The 25541-nt window shown below is 33.7% G+C and overlaps 1 protein-coding gene across 6 annotated transcripts in view; it reads left to right on the forward strand.

Annotated features, from left to right (window-relative positions):
• Positions 1-25541, forward strand: part of LOC121370650 (synaptotagmin-14-like) — a 119135-nt gene that overhangs the window by 87711 nt on the left and 5883 nt on the right. For 5 of the 6 annotated variants that reach the window (XM_041496030.1, XM_041496032.1, XM_041496033.1 and 2 more), the window contains 4 exons: positions 6349-6644; positions 18720-18999; positions 19443-19600; positions 23473-23662. In XM_041496030.1, coding sequence (XP_041351964.1) covers positions 6349-6644; positions 18720-18999; positions 19443-19600; positions 23473-23662 — 924 coding nt within the window. Of the gene's footprint in view, positions 1-6348; positions 6645-18719; positions 19000-19442; positions 19601-20253; positions 21223-23472; positions 23663-25541 lie in introns of those variants that run through there. The other variant, XM_041496034.1, reaches the window with a different exon arrangement.

Here is a 25541-nt window from a genome sequence, read left to right on the forward strand (position 1 = left end):
ATGCAGTGATGTACATGTATGTACATGGACTAGTAACTCACTTTTATTCATGCAGTGATGTACATGTATGTACATGTATGTACATGGACTAGTAACTCACTTTTATTCATGCAGTGATGTACATGTATGTACATGGACTAGTAACTCACTTTTATTCATGCAGTGATGTACATGTATGTACATGGACTAGTAACTCACTTTTATTCATGCAGTGATGTACATGTATGTACATGGACTAGTAACTCACTTTTATTCATGCAGTGATGTACATGTATGTACATGGACTAGTAACTCACTTTTATTCATGCAGTGATGTACATGTATGTACATGGACTAGTAACTCACTTTTATTCATGCAGTGATGTACATGTATGTACATGGACTAGTAACTCACTTTTATTCATGCAGTGATGTACATGTATGTACATGGACTAGTAACTCACTTTTATTCATGCAGTGATGTACATGTATGTACATGTATGTACATGGACTAGTAACTCACTTTTATTCATGCAGTGATGTACATGTATGTACATGGACTAGTAACTCACTTTTATTCATGCAGTGATGTACATGTATGTACATGGACTAGTAACTCACTTTTATTCATGCAGTGATGTACATGTATGTACATGGACTAGTAACTCACTTTTATTCATGCAGTGATGTACATGTATGTACATGGACTAGTAACTCACTTTTATTCATGCAGTGATGTACATGTATGTACATGGACTAGTAACTCACTTTTATTCATGCAGTGATGTACATGTATGTACATGTATGTACATGGACTAGTAACTCACTTTTATTCATGCAGTGATGTACATGTATGTACATGGACTAGTAACTCACTTTTATTCATGCAGTGATGTACATGTATGTACATGGACTAGTAACTCACTTTTATTCATGCAGTGATGTACATGTACATGTATGTACATGGACTAGTAACTCACTTTTATTCATGCAGTGATGTACATGTATGTACATGGACTAGTAACTCACTTTTATTCATGCAGTGATGTACATGTATGTACATGGACTAGTAACTCACTTTTATTCATGCAGTGATGTACATGTATGTACATGCAGTGATGTACATGTATGTACATGTATCACTTTTATTCATGCAGTGATGTACATGTATGTACATGTATGTACATGGACTAGTAACTCACTTTTATTCATGCAGTGATGTGTACATGTATGTACATGTATGTACATGGACTAGTAACTCACTTTTATTCATGCAGTGATGTACATGTATGTACATGGACTAGTAACTCACTTTTATTCATGCAGTGATGTACATGTATGTACATGGACTAGTAACTCACTTTTATTCATGCAGTGATGTACATGTATGTACATGGACTAGTAACTCACTTTTATTCATGCAGTGATGTACATGTATGTACATGTATGTACATGGACTAGTAACTCACTTTTATTCATGCAGTGATGTACATGTATGTACATGTATGTACATGGACTAGTAACTCACTTTTATTCATGCAGTGATGTACATGTATGTACATGTATGTACATGGACTAGTAACTCACTTTTATTCATGCAGTGATGTACATGTATGTACATGGACTAGTAACTCACTTTTATTCATGCAGTGATGTACATGTATGTACATGGACTAGTAACTCACTTTTATTCATGCAGTGATGTACATGTATGTACATGGACTAGTAACTCACTTTTATTCATGCAGTGATGTACATGTATGTACATGTATGTACATGGACTAGTAACTCACTTTTATTCATGCAGTGATGTACATGTATGTACATGGACTAGTAACTCACTTTTATTCATGCAGTGATGTACATGTATGTACATGGACTAGTAACTCACTTTTATTCATGCAGTGATGTACATGTATGTACATGGACTAGTAACTCACTTTTATTCATGCAGTGATGTACATGTATGTACATGGACTAGTAACTCACTTTTATTCATGCAGTGATGTACATGTATGTACATGTATGTACATGGACTAGTAACTCACTTTTATTCATGCAGTGATGTACATGTATGTACATGTATGTACATGGACTAGTAACTCACTTTTATTCATGCAGTGATGTACATGTATGTACATGGACTAGTAACTCACTTTTATTCATGCAGTGATGTACATGTATGTACATGGACTAGTAACTCACTTTTATTCATGCAGTGATGTACATGTATGTACATGGACTAGTAACTCACTTTTATTCATGCAGTGATGTACATGTATGTACATGGACTAGTAACTAACTTTTCTAATTATTTTGTTTTGTTTAACAACACATTGATTGATTAATCATTGGCTATTTCGTGTCAAACATTTGGCAATTCTGATGCATAGTAACGGTGACAGTCTTTAGAGGAAACTTGGTAAAACAAATTTATTAGAAGCAAGAGGTCTTTCGAAAAGACATACCACAGCTTTTGATATACCAGTTATGGGGCATTGGTTGAGATAGTGAAAATATCCAATGGGTCCACCTATGTGGTTCGATCATATGGCTGAAGTATCTCAGGCGAGCACTCTACTAACTTAAAAATCAAATTCCAATAAAAAAAAAAATTATCAGCAGCTTAAAAAAATTGGTTTGTTAAGGAAATATTTTGACTGAAAATTAATGGCATATATATGTTCGAATAACCTAGGGTTTAGAATTTAGTAAAATGTCAAATCTCGTTATGAATCCCTTACAATTAGTTGATGCTATTTTCCTGTCATGGATAATTTTGTCAATAATGGTAGCTATTGGTTGATCTCAAATCTGCTTTAGCAGCTTACTGCGCACACAACTGATTGTTCCCCTGTGACCATGGTCTGAATGTGGAAATCAATTTCACTGTGGTCAAATTCTACAGGCTTTTACTTGGAGAGGTGGTATATATCACAAGGGTGGTGGCTGGCAGTACAACTCGTATAGTCTGCAGCAGCAGCAGAGCCAAACGTTAGTTATATGGGTTGGCAAACAGCTATTCATATGCTGGAAGGAGAGCACTCACCTCATATCAGAGTTGTATGACATATCCCTTCAGTGAACCTGATAGGTTATTTCTGTCATGACTAGTATATCAAATGCCATGGTACCTGCTGTCATGTTGATAAGAGAGTGCATATAATGGTCCCTTGGACACATTGACCTCTTTTTGGAAAAGGTGCATATATTTAAGAATGCAGCATAACTACTACAGAATAAGTAGTCTATTTGGTGGTTGTGAGTTTCTTCTGTAATGTGCTTAACAGTATTCATTACTAGACAGCAGATATTAGGTATTTGCATTTACTCAGCAACTGCTGCCTGACCACCACATGTTTTTCATGCATATCATTATACATCTGTGTTCAGTAGATCTAGCCACATACTTTTTTTCAAACAACTTCCTACTTTTAAGGAGAATTCTAGCACACACGTTAGTAAGAACATTATAATTTGTTATTTATTGTAACACACCCTAATATATCCGACTTCATATAACTGCAATTAAAATGTGTTGAGTGTGTCATTAAAAAACCCCACATTTCTTCCTTCAATGCATGTTAAAAAAGAAAAAAAATCTATTAGATTAAAATCTTATTTGAATTTTTGAAACATTTATTTCGCTGTATTATTGCTTTAAAAAACTATAAATCTTACTAGTATTTACTTGATTTTGTTTTATTATGCAGTCTGTCTGAAACTAGCATTGTGTACTGCCTGCATGTGTTTTAGCCTGGAGAAACAGAACTGGTCACATAGCTGTTCTGTCAGATAGTCTGCAAGGAGTATTTTTAGTTGCTTCAAAATGTTTAGCCTGCAGGCAATATGCAGTACATTGATACAGGTTCAAATAACATTATGAAATTACTGGTAAATGAAACAACACCTTATGACAAGTCTTGTGACATATCTCACCAACAGCATGTGTACTATAACTGTAAGCTTAATTAACTTCATTAACATTATGCAAGGATATGTAATACAAGGACATGCAAGGATATGCTGTAAGAAGTGTGGTGTTTTCTAAATTCATGACTTGCAGCTGCATTTAATTCACTGCCACTTAATTTATATGCATCATATCGTACAGATGTGATAAATTGTATAATTTGTTTGGTTTGTTTTTCTTATTGTTTGAAATTTGCCATACCAGCTTGTTTATTCCAACAGTAATGTTTACCTTGTTCACTTAGTAATAAAATATTATAAAATGGTTAATAAATATACACATGTAATCCTGTTGTGATTAATGGATCTTAACTAATGATAACATTGTATTGTACACAAAAATAATTTTTACCTTCCTTTTTTTTTAAATAATTTTTTATTATTAATTCAAAAGAGCTCCATAAACAACTGCATTGTTATGTCAGTGGTTAAGATTACAGTTTCATTTTTAAATCCCTCAGTTTAAAATGGTGTGATTTTTCAGTTATAACCTTTCTGAAGAACAAGAATCATTATTTATGGAGAGTTGGAAGTGTACTTGCCCCTTTTAATGACATTCATTTCCATATATATAATTATCCTGTTGACAGATGTCTAGTTTAACTTGCTGTTTTGATGAAGTGTTCTTTAGGTCCATAGAACACTTAATGTCATTATTGGCTGAGAGTGTAATAGAAGTCATGTACCGTCTTACTTTGATGTGGACAGGAATTGCAAGCAGGATTTCAACAGTGTATATGAAAGAACTGACATTTAGAAAAATATCACAGTAACATGCTTAATGGACAAAATTTTACAAGCTCATGAAGGAACATTATGTGGAAATTATTTCTTGAGTAAAATGATAATGGTATTAAGTGCATGAGAGTGAATTTAATATAATTTTAATTTTATCACCCATCTGTAAGAAAGATCAAAGTGTAATAATATTTATTTTAGCACATTGTGACAATTTGCAGTAACAAATCTGGAACTTTTGCTCATTAATTATGTTTTGAAACAACTTATTGAAAAATAAATGGTATAAAATGGCCACTCATTTAATGTCATCTATATTATTCATAAAAACTATTCTGTATTTTCAGTCCATTACAACTAATACAAGTAATTTTATGTATTCGTTTTTGGTGTCACTTTCATGATAGCCCTTTTAAAAAAAAGAAATACTGTCCGAGAAAAGTTACAGCACATTGACTTATTAATGACTGCAGTCTGGTTATTGGATGCCAAGCATTTGATCATCTGTCCCGAGTCAAGCCACTGGCATCCAGAGACAGGACTCGGGATAGACATGCTTGAAACCTTCGTGGTATAGGAGCATGTTAAAAACTTCAAGTCAAGTCAAGGCATTTGATCATTCTAACATAGTCTTAGAGGAAACCTGAGCATTTTCCATTAGCAGCAAGTGATCGCTTATATTCACTTTCTCGGGACAGACCAAACAGCACATACAGTGCTTTGATATATCAGTCATGGGGCTCTGGTTGGGACGGGAAAACCCAGTTTGGTGAGCACTTTCCTGACTGAATTAAACCATTGCCATATTCTAGATTTTACCATTGTTTTTATAGATGTATGTCTTTATTTATACAGCATTATACAGACTCCTATAATTTAAATTTTCATGCTTGCACTCCTTGACTTCCTCATCTGCCATTCCATCCCTCACAAGTTTCATTGCTTGGTAGTTGAAATTGTATTGTCATTAGAGTGTGACACTAGTCATACATCACTGTGCAGATATAGCACCTGTCTTTGTCACATCAAATAAATCCAGTCTGCTTGAATTGCAAACTCCATGAATTCCAATCTGCATGAATTCTCTTGGGACATGATCAGAATTTCCCAGAGCTCTGTGTGTTCTTGACATGTAAATGTACAGCCATGGGCAACTTTTCAGGCTCATGTTATATGAATCTTTAATGCTTATTGGTCACTAGACAAAACCATTTATATTCAGGCAATTGTATTGGTATCTAATTAAGATTAATCTGGCCCAGTTATTGTAATATTATGTGATACTGGATGTAACTGCATCATTGCACTCTTAACAGTCTCTAGTTAATGTTAATTTAAGACTGAAATCAGCAAAAACATAATAGTTCCATGGATGTAACAATTCTGTATGCAGTTTTTGGGGTATCATTTTGAAAAACAGAATGTATAATAAATGGTTGTTGGCAGTCATATTGTTTATTGCTTTCTTACCATAGCTGATCAGTGTGGATATTTTGGTATTATATTCTTGTTTACAGATGAAATATTACACTGAATCTGAAGTTTTTGTGTTTTTTGTGGAGTATCTGTGAGCAGATTGTGTCATTATGTTTTCTTTATGAAATGATGCTAGTCTAATTAGTTTATAGTTCTAGCTTTTTCTTGTTATTCTCCTTGTAGGTAATTTGCAGAAAGAAGAGTCTGCCTCATTAGCTGAGAAAGGTGTGAATGTGGCAGGCACTGTTTCTCCGCCTTTGAGTGCAGACGAAGAGGGTGACCAGGAACTGCAGACTGAAAAGGCAGGATCTGGTCCACTTATAGAAATTGATGATCTGCTTACATATGAAAACAAGGCCTTCCAGAAGGAACCTTCAGCTACAGGAGAACTCGTCACAGAACCATCGGCATCAGGAGGGTCACCATCTGAAAGCACTGAGGCTTTGTCTGGCACAGGAACCACGAAAATGTCCAGTGATGTGAGTACTGAAAGTCAAAATATGTCATAGCTGTACCCCATCACCAATACCACCATGTGAAGTCAATTATATTTGATTTATTGTTAATAAAATTTTAAAAATTGTAAATCTATGTTAACAAATTTGTTTGCTTTTAGAATACAGTCAGTATTTTTTATTCTCTGTACAAACACTTTTAATTAAAATTGTTTCTTTTCAATCATTATTTTAAGGATTGTCTGTAATTATTTCTTTTACATTCATCGGGGTATGAACCAAAAAAATCATCTGCAAACTGAAACAGTGCTAATGTTTTTTTTTGTTCATTTAAGAATTGACCGCAATTATTTTTTGGTTCATGCAAATATGAACCAAAAAAACAACGTGCACATGTATGACTCTGCATAGAAGGTTATACAAAACTGTGCACATTGGTTTTTTGGTTCATACTTGCATGAACCAAAAAATTATTACAGTCAAAGCTTATAATTAAATTGATATGCATACTTTAACTAAACATAACTGAATTTATTTTGTTTAGCTTTAAATACGCCTGTAGTAGTGTTTGTATAAACTTCATTGATATGTGCATATATGTCATGTAAGGATGCAAACGTTCATTCGCTATTATTTGAATCCGGTGATTTTTAAATGACATCATTTGGTAAATGACGTAATTTTAATAATCAATGCCATTTCTTCTAGCTAGCTGTTGTGTGCATTTTTATGGATCATTATTGGAAGGAATTATCTGATTCATGTTTAGTTTATATATTATTGAATGTGAATGAAGGGAACGTGTCAAATATTTACACTGTCGAGGGAACCATTTATTTTCTGCCGACATCTGTACAAGTAAGTTTCAGGCGTGAAGTTTCCTACATTTCTTTGGCCACCGACAGAGTCATTCCATTAGCAATGACGGGAGTTTTTTTTAATCAATGCGTATACATATCTACTCAGCTATAGCATTTTCTGTTCATTCATGGTGTAACAAAATGTGTACTATTAATTAAATAATACATGGTATCTGTCGCAATATTATTGTTTTTGTTTCTTTCACATGTGTTTTTTCAAAATATCTACAGTTCGTCCTACAGGAAACACCTTTTTTCATAATATGAAATTTACTACAAGTTATTTATTTTTGAGCTGATTGATTTGTAAATTGTACACAAAAATTGTATGTTTTTGTTATTTTCAAAACACTTTTACAAAACTGAAATTATTACATTTTTTTATAGAATGATTGGATGGACTATAAATATGGTTACTTGAATAGTCTGGCTTGATGCACAAAAGTAGTGTGAGTCAGCCAGGGTGTGGGGAGGGTAGTAGGTGTGGCTCACATATTTTCGGTTCATCAAGATTTGAACAAAAAAAAGTGAGCATCAGATTGTCGTAAAGTGTACGCGGTATAGAGGCAAAGTAAATTTAATTATACCCTTATCAACAGAACAGAAATAACAGACAATCCTTATAATTAACTTTAAAACATACTTACTAATAATATTACACTAAAAGTTCATATTGAATTTTTTTTTCCATTCTTAAACAATAAAGGACATTCCTTGACCATTTTATTTTTATGTTTATCGAGAAATAAACAAATTCGTATTGCTACGGCTGGACCAATGGGATGACGTTAAATTGTAATGAATGTAACAGGAATTTAATTATTAAAAAATAAAATCTATAATAAGAATAAATCAGTAAAAATCATTTGTCTTATACAATGTACTAACAACGATAACATACTATTTTCTTGGACTTTTTTTCTTGTTTTAAAACATGGACATTTTATCTTGTCTTAAAATTATTTACATCATTTCTATAAAACCTGATTAAGGATCATTTTCGATATTGTTGTCAGATAAAAATAAGTTACATGCAACTACATGTATGATAACTATTTTAATTAAGCTGGATCTACTTGTCATGTTTTTCCCTTTATCAGTAAACATTTTCATTCCACTAGCCTTCATTAGTCAGGAGCATGTTTACACATCTTGGTCAAGAGAGGCAGAGGTAGTTTGTGTAGCTTGTACTGCAGACAGATTTGTCAAAAATCCATATTCTGTGCTTAAATAGTTGGTGCTAACGTTATTTCTCATAACAGTTTCTGATCTTGCTTCAACCTCATGTACAATCTCGTTCAGCTGATCTAAATAGTGAAGTGAAATAATTATATATACGGTAATAATATTTGTTACAGCAGGAATTTGGATGATTGGTATGCAGTAGTTTGATACTGACTGGTTTAATTGGCTAAAATCGTGTGTTTGGTTTATGACAAAATATATACTCTTCAAAAAAAGAAACTTGATATTGGTAAAAATAATGCTATTGGATTATTTTTACAGAATCAAAGACATTGTAAAAACAATCAAGTAAGTGAGGGAATGGTAACCCAAAAACACTATAAAACACGTTCGTTTCGCATAAATGTAGCCATAGTCAACGTTTGTACTGAAACGCAAAAGTGCAATCCTCAGAAAAGCATGTGCATCATGAAGTTCTGTAACTTTGCATGCCAAACCCTCAGTTGGTGGGGCATAAAAGGCCACATCAGCAGTGATTCAAATAGACCGCATAACAACACTGTAGGTAAAGCAATAATGCCAAGATTGATGTCAGCTCAACGCAATAATGCCATTGGCAGATTGCAAGCAGGAGCAACTCAACAAGATGTGGCAAGGCACTTTGTTGTCTCCAGACAGACCATCTCTGCTTTATGGGCACAGTATAACACCATTCAAAGTGTTCATGACAGGCCAAGGTCAGGTCGTCCCAGAGTAACCACCGCCGCTCAAGATCGATACATCCAGGTATGCAATCTTTGAAATAGAATCACAACAGCAACAACCACAGCGACACAAATCCCTGGACTACGCAGAATTTCTGACCAGACAGTTTGTATTCAGCTAAGGGAGGCAGGAATTTTCCCTAGAAGACCAGTGTGACATAATGTTTTGACCCCATGTCACTTAGTGGAGTGTCTGCAGTAGTGCCAGCAGAGGGTGAGATGGACATGTGCCAGGTGGAGGACTGTTTTTATCTCAGATAAGTCTTGTTTTTTCCTGTCACGTGCTGATGGATGCACACATCTCTATATAGACGTCGAGGGGAACGTTATGCTCCAAACTGCATGCAACAAGTCGACTGTTTTGGTGGTGGCAGTGTCATGGTGTGGGCAGAAATCCATCATGGTGGTAGGACGGCTCTTGTGCATGTGGCAGATGCACTGATGGGCATCAGATATCGAGACGAGATCCTGCAGCATCATATCATTCTGCACATGAATATCAACAGTGGAATGTTTCAGCATGACAATGCCAGACCACATGTTGCATGTGTTAGTCAGGAGTTTCTGCAGTGCCATAACGTCCAGACATTACCTTGGCCTGCCCGTTTACCGGATTTAAACCCAAAAGAACATCTATGGGATGCACTGGATCAGTGTGTGCGCCGGAGGAATCCACCACTCCAGACGTATACTTCCGCAACTTCTTACAGCACTGCAGCATGAGTGGCAGAACATTCCACAACTTGTACAACGTTTGATTGCTTCCATGCATCGCCGTTGTCAAGCTGTCATCAGCGTTTGTGGTGGTCATAACCTATACTGACATTTTGCCATCCCTATGTCACACATATGCCTGTGTACATGTTTTAGGTGGATTCCCAGACCTACTGTTTCGGACAGGTACAAAGTAATCCGCTTCCCATGGCGTCTTGATCTTTGGTTGCTTGTATCATGTTTACCATTTTTTAAATTAAACTTTGAAAATCAATGTCAAGTTTCTTCTTTTTTTTTGAAGAGTATAGATTTTAACAAACAGTTACAGTATTTGAGAAATTTATTCCAAATTGTGGTTAAAAATCTCTTTATTGATTAGACAGGCAGAATTGACAAAATTAACTGTTTAATTACAGAGGAGTGCTAAAATTTGTTTGGTTTATCACAAATTACCAGTTAAATTCAATAATAGTAGAGAAATTTAGACATATGTTTTATCAATTAATGGCAGGATTGGCAAAATTAGCTGTTGAATTATGTTTGGTTTGGCCATGCAAGATTGTCTTGTGGACTGTCATGTTCGTACTGGCCAGATAAGTGGTTGAGTTTGTTATAATCATCTTTATTTATCTACATTTGTCGGCCAAGCTGACTGACACATCAATGGATAATTTATTAAAATCCAATATTGAGGAAATGAAAGGAAATGGAAAAAGGCACAAGGAAGTACAGTTCATCTTGCCAAACAGATTATCATTTATCACATCTACATCTACCAAGTAGGATGTGGCCTAATATTCCGATTAAGAATTTTTTAATCAACGAAAACCTACTTATATTTCATGCATATTTAAATTTGTTACACCATATGAATTATATACTGTAAACCGTATTAATAAAGCGACGTGTTTTTTTCGCGAATGTATACCTTAGCACATGTTCACGATGTGTAAATTTCACGAACGACCGTTGACAGTGGATAAAGACAGCTCACTGTAATTGTTATAAAGTTACTGTCTGTAAATCAAGCAATTGTGCCTGGTACAGAGTCTATAGAGGGGATTAGGCCCTACCCACCTCAACTGTATTAGAATCACAACTCGCAGCTTCAGTTGTTAACTGTTAACACCCTTTGGTAGATAAAACAATAAACGATTAGTCGCCATCGATTGAAGTTACATAAAACAATTAACGATTAGTCGCCATCAAGGAGAGCTTGTGTATAGGCTGTGCCTGTTGAGTGAATCTTTTTGTGAATTTTATCCTCAGTAAAATATTTGAAACAAAACAAATTACTTTAAGCACACTTCAAACTGGAAAATAGTGAGTGCGTATTAATTTCACGACATAAGGTTGGACGCGAACAACGTGAAATTTATACGCACGCATTTTTTTCACGGTTTACAGTATTCTTTAAGTACTGTGTTACACTGTGTACTTGAGAATTCATTAATGTGGAAGCAATAAATACTGATTATATCAGGCCAGCTATGTATCATTGATTTAGATAATTGGTCTGCTATGCTAATCTTTGGCCATTTCTTGGAGTACGTGTCACTTGTTAAGTGGTATTGAAATTCAGCCGAAGCCAAAAAAAATAGTAGACAGAATTTTTTTTAAATAAAAGCATTTGTATACTGGTAAGGCTCAATGGGTAGGTGTAAACCACTTGCACCGACCAGTGATCCATAACTGGTTCAACAAAGGCCATGGTTTGTGCTATCCTGCCTGTGGGAAGCGCAAATAAAAGATCCCTTGCTGCCTGTCGTAAAAAGAGTAGCCTATGTGGTGACAGCGGGTTTCCTCTAAAAACAGTGTCAGAATGACCATATGTTTGACGTCCAATAGCCGATGATAAGATAAAAAATCAATGTGCTCTAGCGGCGGCGTTAAAATAAAACAAACAAACTTTGTATACTGGTATGTTAAGATTTTTAAAGCTGCTGAAACATAGGATAGATATTGTGATCTCCTTTTAATCTCTAATGGGCCCAGTTGTAGGTCATATGCAAATGCATTTTTCTGATAATGGACAATAAAAGACATCAACCTCCAACAAACCTAGATTAGCATAATCAGTAGCATTCTCTGAATGGGTTTATACTCATGGCAACAATTGCTGCGTATGCCATTTATCTCATACACCAATATTTCATACTGCCCTATGAACTGTTCAGTTTTATGTAGTTCTACATTGTCCCATCTTTCTCTTCTTTTCTTGTTCTTTTTTTTTCTCTTTTGATAATGAATTTTCTAATATATATTTCAAAATGGTGAAAATTATTTCTGAATGACATTGGCAGTACTATCATAGTTGTCAAATTAAGTTGTATTTTTATATTAGTAAGTGACACAGCAACTTTAAAATGGATCAGTTTGGACAAATTATGTTTAAGACTGACCATCAGCAAGATAATTAGGAAATACAGTGAAACCCCTCTAAACTGGACACCCATGGGACCAAGAAAAATGTCCAGTTTTAATAGGAATCTGGTTTAGAGAGGTTACGTTCTGTCCTGGTTTTTAAAAAGGGACTTTGTAAAATGTCCGGTTTTGAGGGAATTCCAGTTTACAGAGGGTCCGATCTTCAGAGGTTTCGCTGTATATGGTTTTAAAGCTTGTTTAAGTACATGTATGGGGCATGACTGCTCAGTGGTACAGTACTCGCCTGATGCACAATATATCTAGAATTGATTCTTGACGGTAGGCCCATTGGGCTGTTTCTCATTCTCAGAAGTATTATTATTATTATTACTATTTTAAATTATATATTAACTACGAAATGTATTACATATAGCAGGCTGTTTAATTGTAAGCAACTGGAAGCAAATTGCTAGTGCATCACCAACTACACTCGAAGTGGTGACCAATCACTACCAGTATAGGAATGGTATAATTGAGAAACTTCTATAATATTTTAAAATGCCTGCAGATAATATATATATACGAAAGGGGGCACAAGCCATATTTTTACATTCAAAATTAGATGTACATTAATGAGGTCAATGAGGTAAATTTTATTGAAACAACATTTTAATCAATGTAAACAGACAAGGCTTCATTTTCTAGTAATGCAGGACATTATGTTTTGTATTAAGCAAAAATGATCGTGCCACAATGTTTTTTGTCAGTGAAGGCACATACCCATCTCCATGCACAAGCAATTTTTTTTTTGTGATACCTTTTTCGTTAAATATGTCTCAATCCCTCACCATAAATTTCGCTTGCCTCCATGTAGACACCCTGCCCATACTAAAATCCCTGCACACGCGTCTGCAGTGGTACTGTGTACGGAGCTATGAAAAAAAACTAAACAAAAACAAACAAACAAACAAAAAACCACAACAAATTAAACAACAAACTAACCCTCGCTTCCCCCTCCTCCCCCCCAGAAAATAAATAAAATAAATAATAATAATAATCGCTTGCTCAATCCCCTGCTTAAGCAAATTTTATTTTCTGTTTTTCCCCCCGATAATTGTCCCCGAGTGCATGTCACCCCCTGTAAACGTTGCTCAATAAACTACAGTACTGTAATAGCTGAAAAATAACTCAAAAATAATGTTTAGTATTTCCAACCCTTTACCTCAGTCTCTCATATTGTTATATATTACATTATTGCACTCAAAAATGTCCTCACTATACTCAGAAGTAACACAAAATGTACACTGGTGGCACCTAAGTTTGTGCAACTACGTAAGCATTTGTGTTACATTTTAAAGTTAAATTATTTCTTTAAAAATATTTGATTCACTGCTATAGTTACTACTGAAAGTTAAAAATTAAATATATATTTTTAAACTTGAGTAATGAGTGGTTTTTTAGTGGCCCTCCCTCCCCTCCATTTTTTTTTTTTTTACTGGCCTGCATGACAGCACATAAGTGTGCAGCAAACATTAAAATAACCACTTCTGTCGCTACTGTTCACAGAAACAACAAACAGGCAACAGATCCGACTTTTCATAAGTTCTAGACAACAAACACTTCCTATTATAGTTTGTTTCAGGTTAATTTAGATTATGTAAATAAGATAAATATAAATGGTGTTCCATGCTCCTTAGTTTGGATAACACAAAATGACAATATATAAAAAAAGCCAATGTCAAATTTATGATCATTATTCAACAAAAGTTGTCTGTTATTAACTGTGTACATGAGCACAAATAGTGTTTGTTAAAGATATAGGACAATCAATGATAATTATGAAACAGACTATAGCTAAAAATAGGCCATGTTGTAAGCTTTATAGTCAGGCAGCCATATTGGTTGTGTTGTGTCACTCGGAGGGAAATTCGAAATATGCTTGGATGTTTACGTTAATAGATAAAATAAAACATTTATTTCATTTATGGTTTCATAAATTACAATAAGGTATGTATTGAAGCTTCTGTGTAAACTTGTGTAAGTTGATATACAAGGTTGATCATTACAGCGGTGACAGACACATGTTGATGACACAAAAACACATTGATTGAGGCTGGCAAAAGTATACTTTTAGTGCATTAATTAAAATTTTGGTTTCAATATGATTGTTATCTGTCAGTTTTGTACTCTCGAGTGCCTAATAAACATAGGGGCTGAATAAGCATAGGGTCTGGAAATTTGTCTAAAATCAATTAAAAGTAGGGTGCTGAATTAGCATAGGGTGTGGAATTTTGTGTAAAAACCAATAAGAGTAGAGTGCGGAATTAGCATAGGGTCTGGAAATTTAGCTAAATTGTAAAAATTGACTAGCAATGAAAACAGAATTTGGTTTCACGTAAAAATAAAAATAAGTGTTTTGGAAATAAAAAAAATATACTATTGTTATTTAATTTAGAAAACAAGCGGCTCAGAAATAAATAACTTGTAGTAAATTCCATAGTATGAACAAATGTGTTCACTATAAACATATGTTTCTATTATCTTAACTGTTACAACTGTGTTATTGTCACACACAATTAATTAAAACTGTGTGTTTGTACGTTTAAATGAAATTATGATAATTAATGTGAGGCGAGATTGCAGCTTTGAAAAAAAATTTCCAAAAGTTCCAGGCTTGAAAACCGAAACAATCAGGGTGGATGACAGCTCGCTAGATTCATCTCCTATATTTAACACATGGTTAATTATAACAAGACGTAAATGAATGAATGAATGAATGTTTAACGACACCCCAGCACGAAAAACACATCGGCTATTGGGTGTCAAATTATGGTAATGCAAATAAATAAAGTGATGATCAACATCAATATAAAAATTCAAGACTTAAAAAAAACAGTGTAAAGAACTGCAAAAACACAAATATCACAGAATTTTACGGATACTGAATTTTACTCAAAACTTCAATGTTGTGCTGTATTGGCCATTCTCAAAGAGAATGTTACACCCCTGCACCACGGTGAGGTTACAGCACACGCAGGGAACAAGACGTAATTTCCTCAACTTAATTTTTACTTGTAACATTCTTTATTTTTAAAGCATAAGTGGGGACACTTATGATGCCAGGGGCTGGCGTGCATAAATCTCAGCTGAAGATTCACAAACAACTGGTCATCGGCCATGCCAGCTGTTAGCGGAACGCGCTGGAACTGGAACGTGGTTAGGGAATGTAACTCTGCCTAATTTTTCTCGCAAATTTCTAATAGACTCTATTTGAGAGTGAAAATAAAAAGGTTGAGTGGAATTTGCAATTAAAATGAGTGGAATTTGTAATGTAAAAAAAAAAATATATATATATATATATATAAAAAGAGGAAAGAATGTAGATAAAGTTTGGGCCAGTTCCCCTTATCCTAAAGGAACTGTACTTTATCTACTCTAGTATACATAGATTAAAAAGTCATATTTACCTTTAAGAATTCGGTACTTCCGTCTTTCATTGTTTGGTGAAAAGATGAAGTGTTGAAGTGTAATTAATTAATTTATATAATAAAGTGCTTGCATGAACTGTTGCATCGATTTACAGGCGAGCACTCAATCGAACGCATCCTTGGAATTTACCCAACGGAATAAAACCGAATCGAGCCGAGCCATAAAAACAAAATGGCGGCCAACAATGTTCGGAAACGTGTGTTTACATTTTGTCGTAGAGTAACATACTTTGTTGTGCCTTAATGGTTCAAATGATCAATTAAGCATAAAAACAATGTATGTATATTAATTAATAAATAAATAAATAAATGTATTATTTGACCACAAAAGTTGGCATTTTATTTGACAACTCGGAAAATTGTAAATTCCGCGATTCCGTGATCGCGGAAAATCGGTACCATTTGATAAATTAAGAATTGTAATAAGCGTTGAGCGTAGGGGGTTAAATTTTTTAAGGATGTAATTAAACGTATGGTGCTGAATAAGCGTAGACACCAACATTTTTTCACAAATTTAATAAACGTAGGTGTACGTTTATTTAGCACTCGAGAGTACATATATGTATTTACAATCAAAATTAAAAATGTGATGTTTTAATAATTGTTTTATTAATTAAATTAACATTTTTTGTTTACAAATAAAGCCCAACACTTGTTTCAAGACATAATGTAACGTAATTAAAATGTGCAGACTTGTGCCACGCAGACTAATGTAACATGAGTGTATGCTATGCCAAGATAATGCTCATATATAAAACCCTGGGCCCCGTTCCACAAAACGATCTTAGCCCTAAGATCACCTTAAGTGCATAGCTACCTTATGCACTAAGGTGATCTTAGTGCTAAGATCACTTCATGGAATGGGCCTAGAGCAATAGAGAATATTATGTTTGATACCATTTAAAATCTTTAAAATGTACAAGTTTTAAGATAAATTATATGTAACAGACATATCCAGAAAAACTAAAATGTACATTTATCACACTTGCACTTCCAGTTAACTTGTGAATGACACAGAAAATCAGTTTCAAGTTAACTTATGTGTCACATAATTTTGGTTGTGCTTACATGTATTTCATTGAATGGTATGGCTTTGGCATAATGACTGCACCATGAAGCAGGCAATTAAATATCTATAAATCAGTCTCTTACTAGTACAATATCACTGTGGTGCAAAAAATCTCACATGGTGTTCTTTCCAATAGGTGTGCAAGAAAATTAACTGCTGGGTACAGGTACACCTCAGATTTCTTTTAACATTTTCACACCAAGCACTTTTAAATTCAGCTTGGTTTTTATATTAATATTCACAATTCTACATACATCTCTAGTGCTTACTTTTGGCACAGTGTACACAGACGACACAAGAAAGGAAGGAAAGGAATTTTCATTTACCAACTCCCCAGCAGATAATTATGATAATTTACAATCAAGGAAGGGACACACATTGTTCATTAAAGATGGGGTTTAAGGGGCAAGTACATGTATATGTATGCCCATTCTTAGTGGACATTAGAATTGAGAACATTGTCTGGCAGAGATAAATTAAATCAGTTCACTGGAGTAAATGGGAACATTGGCTCCATTTCAGTCTTATTGTTATTTGTAGGTAATTCTAATTGTATTGATTTTTCAGCCTAGGTTTTGTGACAAAATCAATAGAATGTGCATTCATTTGCACAGTTTAAACAAAACATGGCTTCATACTGCCTGTATGCATGGTTAGTAGGCAAATTATATTGACCTGTTTGATGTTTTATTGAACAACAAAGACAATGCTCCAAATTGTGTGGATATAAAATTGATTGAGTCATCCTAAAGATAAACATTGACAGAAATGTTGACCAGCAGAATGGAATTCCAGGTTTGTGTGAATGTACTAATGTGGGTTGTGTGTCTACTCTTCTCTACCATGCAGAATAAATACACACTGTAACAATTTATAAAACATGTTTTAGAGTTGCACATATTACTTTTATTAGCTTTAGTGTGCTTATCGTGGCTTCAATTTAATGTCTTAAAAACCCATTGGAATGGGATATTGGTAGCTATTATTTCTATAATATAAATCAACCAGCTTTTAATTCAACTGACATTATTTATTTATCCATGAAGTTGTTACGTCTATTCCACAAATGATCACATTGATGGGATAAAAAGTACAATTTTTTTTTTTTCATAGTTGTGGGTTTGCTGGAAATTGTTTTAAATCAATTTCATTTTACTCATTCTTTTTTTTTAAATTAATAATTTTACTATTTATTCTTGGTTTGTTTATTTTAAATTATTTTATATTAACAATGTACTTAGTAGCAGTTAAGTATTATTGTATATTTAATTTTTAAGTGTGATTTTATATTTAGTGGCTACTCTTTGAATCCTGTGGCATACACATGTAGCTACTAGTATACTAGATAACAGTCCCAGTAATTCATTTCCATTCAAATCAGTGACTGGTATTTCAATTTTAACGCCATAGTGTGTTTGCCATGCTGTGCATATACAAAAGAAAATACTTCTTGCTAATAATAAAAATAGCCATGTGGTGGTGGTAGATTTTTGGTTTTGGTTTTAAAATATATATTACTTGTTGTTTGGTGTCACAATGTTAGTCACCTGCTGATTAATCAATGTGCTAGGTAGTTATTAAATAAAATGTTCCTATTAATTTCTTTTTAAACAGATTTTCGTGTATAATTGTAGGTAATTTAATTTTTCCTCCAGGAACATCTTTTTGATGTGAGTGACCTACAGACTGAGCCACCACTCATATCCAAGTGTGGAAGCATAGAGGTCAGTTTTGACTATGAGCCTGCGAAGGGTCGAATGGTGATTACGGTACATCAGGCGAAAGAGATCCCTGCTAAAGACCGTGGGGGAGCTAGTAACATACAGCTCCGATTGATGCTGCTTCCAACAAAAAAACTAAAATTTAAAACCAAAGTTAAAACTGGAGAATCGCCTGTTTTTGAAGAAACCTTTGTGTTGACAAAAATTTTCCCAGGTTGGTGTTTTAAAAGCAAAACAAAACAGATATCTTGCTATACATTTTTGCTTATTGATTGGTTTTTGAGTGACAGTTTTGAGCAGTTATCTTTAGAAATTTTAGCAAAAATACATCTGTAGAAATAAATTGTGTACTTGTATATTTGTACAGGATATCTTGAGATATTAAAACAAATTTTTTCAAAAGTGAAAATAGAAACATTTTTTAAAATGTATTTTGTGTAAAAAAAAATAGTTTTATTAGTGACCATCTTTAAGTTTGGAAATAACATAATCTAGGTCAGTATGATGCCTTACCTTTTTGTGTTCGAGTTTTAAAATCTAACTTCAAATATTATAGGGTTCTTTGTAAACATCTGATATACAGTAGCTGTACTCCTGCAATGAGACTATTATAAAGATGTGTTCTCAAGTGACTTATCTCTAATTATTTGTAAATAGATGATGTTCAGGGGATGGGAGTGAGGTTCCGACTCTATGGACTGGAGAGGATGCGGCGTGATCGGATGATTGGAGAGACGATTGTCGGCTTTGCCTCGATGAGTCTCGATGAGAAACAGACTCACTGGGTCGTGCTCGAACCCAGAAGTAATTTAAGTGTGAGTATAATTATCAGTGACTGCTCTAGGTCATGGCCCTCAGTTAGCCAGAGAAATGACACAGCCTTTGACTTCTATATTTTATCAGTCTGTGTAGATATATTTGATTCTTTTTATGGACATAGTCAACTGAAATCACCCCCCCCCCCCCCTTCAATACCATTACTATGGGATGAGACATTTAGCCTTGACAAATGCTTCTACCTTTTGTAATTTATTTAAATCAAAATATTTTGTGTAAAATATTTGTATTCTCACCTTTACCAACCTCTTCTCTCACTAAACCAACATCCATTCCTCGTAGAATTAGCTTACCTTGTGAGACAAAGCACAACCTTGAATGAGGTAGGATATTTGGTACCAGAAGTGTAAATATTATTTGTATATTACCGGTATATTTATTATTTTGTCCAGAAATTGATGCATGTATGTTGTGTTTACCAATAGATTAATTAGCTGTGACAAAATATCTGTTCAGTGGTAATCAATTTTAGTGAGCAGGTTGTAGGCCTCAAATAGATCCATTACAGTTTTCCCTTTCATTGATTTCACTGTCTGCTGTCATTAGGATTTACATGTTGTTGCTGTCATTAGCTGGAAAACAAATTTGTAAATTTAGTATGATAACTTTATTACATTAATTTTCTATTTAGAGTTATTCTGATGTGCCGGCTCATGAGAATATTCATGCACTGCTACAGATGAAAATGGTATAATTATATCCATGTAGCTTTCCGATAGCTTCTTTTGATCTTATCTGATGACCGAGTTCTATAATGGAGCTTGTAATGTAGAAAGTAGTATTCAGCATGTAGCTCAATACTTCATTAATAGATTCAATGGTGCACCATTGAACATTTGAACTTCCAGAATGATTTTGTTTCCTATAAATATATTCTTTAATTATCCCCTCACAGTTAGTTGTCAAGGGGATAGGGCATCTAGCTTTCCACGAAAAGTACAACTTCATTTATCATCCAATTTTCATGAAAATTCTGATATAGGAATAGGATCATGATCATGTTTTGCTTCAGCATCAAAGGTCAAGGTCACTGTTATTAAAAAAATTTAAATTATGAAGCCACGATCACCACTCTAGCAAGTTAGCATCTTCCTTTCTTATCGGATTTTCGTGAAAATTCACATATATGAATAGAGTCATGAAACTTGCAGTGTTTCTGATGCCTTGTTTTGAGAGCTATTCAGACTTTCATAAATATCTATAAATCTCAAACCTACATAAATGATTTGAAAATATTGGCTTAACCTACAGTATCTAGCAAGAACTTATTATTTTTCAACATCACAACTGGTATATCGAAGGCCATGTTATGTGCTATTTTGTCTGGGGTGGTGCATATAAAAGATCCCTAACTACTAATGGAAAAATGTACCGGGTTTCCTCTCTAAATTACCATATGTTTTACATTATGATTAATTAATCAATGTGCTCTAGTGGTGTCATTAAACAAAAAACAAACTTTAAACTTTTATTATGTTTCAAATTAAATGGCTATGTTCAATTCTCCACCCCAAAAAATATCTAATAAAGTCAGTTGAAAGTATTTTTTATTTTTTTTTAAACTACACAAAATACTTAGTTGGCCATGCATGATCCCATTTCTCGTTTATTGTCTGTTATCACTTAATAAAGCTATTTGTAAAATCTAAAACAAATAGTTATATTTGAGTTGATAATGGATTACAGGCATTTATTACAGCAATAAATTAATGATAGAATGTTTTGCTAATTTTTATATATTTTTGGTTTAGCTGTACAAGGTTACCATGAACAAAGATTGAATGTGGATTTTCCATGCTTGCGACAATCAAAATAATCATATTATAAGAATAACATCATGTCATTCAGTTTTGTTGGTCAAGTAAAGATCAATCATCTGATTGGTTGTAATGAAGGTAATGTCCACAAACATGTGGGCCTTAGTAAATTGTTACTATGACGAATTGTTTTGATCATCTTCAACAGAGAAGGTCGATCAGTGTTTATGGTCGTGATTGTTAATTGTAGGATATTAAAGGTACAAACTTTCATTTTATCTGAAATTTATATCCCAGGTGAAATTGTTTTCAGTTTTTACTAGCTTTAGCAAGTGACGAATACAAATTATTGTATAATTCAGTAGGAAAGGAACTATAGTCTGTAGCTTTTTATTTGCAAGATCATAAAATCAATTGGTTTTATTTTTTTATTGTTTTCTTGCATGCATTCTCTTAGTTTTAAGTACAATATAGTCTTGGAATGCATTGTGGAACCATAAATAGTCTTCTGCATGCAATCTCTGAATTAATTAAGTTCAGATAAAAGCGTGTAGCATTTTCTGGAGTAATGAAAACGCTGTGGGACACTTTTTTATGTTAGTGAAACTTATTCAGTATAGAACATCTTTATTCACTGACACTCCATGGAGGGAAGGTTTAATTGGTTTAATTAACAGATTTATAACATTCCAAAAAGAGTGGATATCAGCGGTGTTGCATTCAACATGACCAAATTAACCACATTGAGCAAATGAATTCTATTTATTATTTTTACAAACTGTGCTTGAAGAAATGGGTTGCACTTTTGTGAAAGTAAAACAAATGTTAATAAATATTTTTAAATAGCTTAAAAACTTCATTCATACAAACTATGACAACAAATAAATGGTGCAGCCATTTTGTACCATCCCATTGAATATGCCCTAAAATTACGTGTTTTTCATTTGTTAAAGTGTCAGCATGTGTTGGTGGTCCGGGTATGCATCTTTTCAACACATAAGGCTCATGTTAGAGTTTACTCTCCCTTTAATAATAAAAAACTGATCTCTTAATAGTTTTCCTCTCAATGTTAGACCAACGTTGTACATGTCTATATACCAGTACTCAAGTGATTCTGCCTCTGGTTTAATGGTTTTTCATGGACCAACAAGTACATTGACCACTTAGCTTAAAGTTTTGATAAAATAATTTATTGTCTCTGCTTTATGAAATAACAAGGTGTTGCCTTTCTGGTGGCCTCAGCAGCAGGGGCAGCAACAATGGCGTCAACTTGTGTGTTTAGTGTAACATTAAACCTACACAGATAGCTTCATTTCTCACAAATAATAAGTCCTACATCAATGAAACTTGAGTTGTAGTTATATCGATTAATGTTCATCTCAATACATTAAAGAAAATTTAACATTTATTTATCCATGAATGCATCTATCAGTGGCACATCAGTAACACCAATAGTGAGATATTTGTCTGTGGTTTTAGTAACTGGTGATATTATGAATATTTAGTTGAATATTAAAAGCTGGACTTTGCATTAACATTAGGATTACTGAATAATTTTTTGCAAAAATGTGTTATTATGATGGAGAGATGCATTTTTATTTTGATGTATATTTATTATATATAATTTGATGCATTCATTACAGTATATAGCTGCTAATTCTTATATAAAAAAATAAGTATATTTTACTCCTTTGTTTTTTTCTTTTTATTAATGTAATTATTATTCATATTTCTTAGATCTTTCAATATTACATTCATTGCATATGATTTATATTTCTTGATAGCACTATAAGTTGTGAGACTGTAAAATTTAAATTTCTTGCAATGTATAACAAAATGATGCTGAAAAATATAGCTACAGATACAATGTATGTACTAAACAGTTAGGGGTTTATTAAAATGACATAAAACTGGACTTTCCCCTAGAAAGTTATTTGAATTCCCTCAGTGGAGGTAAAGTGGTATGTTGCATTATTATACAGTATCCATATTTACTTTATCCATATTTACTTTACAAATATTAACTACAGGCAGATTTGTGTTCATGTTGTGACTTGGCTTTTAATTTTCTACACGTTATGATGTTTGAACAGCATGGGGACTCTGGTTTTGACGTGTCAAGTCTATCTCGAAGTGACAGCGCCTCCTCCACTCAGTCTCTGCAACATGGGGGCATGCCAGAGCTGCTAGTTGGTTTGGCCTACAATGGGACCACAGGGCGGTTGTCAGTGGAAGTTATCAAGGGAAGTAACTTCAGGAACATGGCCATGAACCGAGCACCAGGTAATTCTTCTGTAAATGCTAATGCATATATACAGGTTTTAAGCAGGATACTGTGGATCCTGAAATTAACACATCCCTAAATTAATGCGAGTGGCAGTGGGCAGACTAAAATGTGACATGAAATTAATGCGAGTGACCTACTTTTGATAAACTACCTAAGTAGTAACAAAAATGGGTTTGTCTGTAGTAAAGTTAGCACATCAGGAAACTTGGTTACTTTTGATTTGTTATTACTAATGATGTTCTGCATCTATTCTGAAAAAAAGCAGCTCTGTACTATTTATTTCTGGGTTAAAACCTAATGTTCCAGGACTGAAAGACAAAGAAATGGTTGACCACACTATTAGCATGCTAAATCCCATTCACCCGCGATGGATTGTGTCGGCTTTTGACAGGGTGGCCAAAGACCCTGCAATCGTCACATGTGACTGGCATCTTGCTGTACTATTGCACAATTAATCTGTCTCATCTACGATGACTTGTGCTCCAGTTGTTTTATAAATGTATTAGAATTGTTTTTTGGGTTTTTTTTAATAGCATGTGACACAACTTGCAGGACTATTCGACAATTAGTCTGTCTCACCTACAATGAATTGTTTTCCAGTTCTGTTTTTTCATAAATATATTAGAATTTTAATATTCTTTGTTTTAATAACATGGGACACATATATACAAAACATAGAAATAAATGGGTAATATTATTAATGCAAATAACACGAACTCGCATTTTTCTCATTAATGTTATGATCGGATTAATTTCAGGATCTACAGTATTTCCCATTCTGCATTGTCTTCTGATGTAGGAGTTTATTCGGACACTGGTATTTCTATTTACCATAACAAACAATACTGTATACGAAACTGATGCCTTCTTTTACTATACAGAATTATAAGAATTCATCATAAGTGGCCATGTGGTATAGAAAAGGTACACCTGACTTTGGACAAAGTTTTACAACACCAAGGGCATACTGTATATGATGAACTATTTTTCACTCATCCATTCAGTAAATAAAGAATTATTTTACACAAACAGATGGTTGAAAGAGTAACTTTTATACATATATTTGGCCATTTTATCTTAAAATAAACTACTCTATCATATTTGCTGTGTTTGTTTCATGTGATAAATAAAAACATTCACTACATATTAATACTATAACAGTGTTTCAACCAGAATGAAATTTTTGGGTATGGCACTATGGAATTGAATGCAACCACAGTCAACAGGGGGTGTTAGAGGCCTCTCCCAGAAATAAAATTTGTTAAGTTCAGGGTTAGGGTTAAGAAAATAATACATTAATGATAAGAGTAATTAATTTTGTCGAAAGGTTAACTTTAAAAAAAAATTCTGCCAAAAATCTGGGTATGGTGCCATACCCATTTTACCCTCTGGTAGAAACCCTGTATAATAACATTTATAATGCAGTTGACCTCGTATCACCAATTTGCATACTGCAACAGGCATGTTCTCTAGATTGTTCATACCAGTTATGAAAAGTATCAAAATATAAGAATAAATATGTTTTCCCCCAATCTTGCAGCTTAAATTTTTCTGTTTTTATATGACACATGATATCAGTTTAATACTGTTCAAACTGAATTATGAATTCATAAACCTAACAACAGGGTTAGCTCCTCTTGTTGTTAAGCGTAACTATGTGGGATAGATGCATCCCACAAGGCTTTCTCACATAAGCTACTTCTGTATGGAATATAAAAGGATAAGAGAAAACACACTTAGACACATGTGTAGTTGATAATGTCAGTTACTGTAGAAATTAATGCACCTACTTTTAGACATGTGAAGCTAATGTTTCAGTTACTTTAACCAATATTAATACTTTACACTATTTTCCAGAATTATTGATTCAGATAC

The sequence above is a fragment of the Gigantopelta aegis genome, chromosome 4 (genome assembly GCF_016097555.1).
Source record: "Gigantopelta aegis isolate Gae_Host chromosome 4, Gae_host_genome, whole genome shotgun sequence".
NCBI lineage: Eukaryota > Metazoa > Mollusca > Gastropoda > Neomphalida > Peltospiridae > Gigantopelta > Gigantopelta aegis.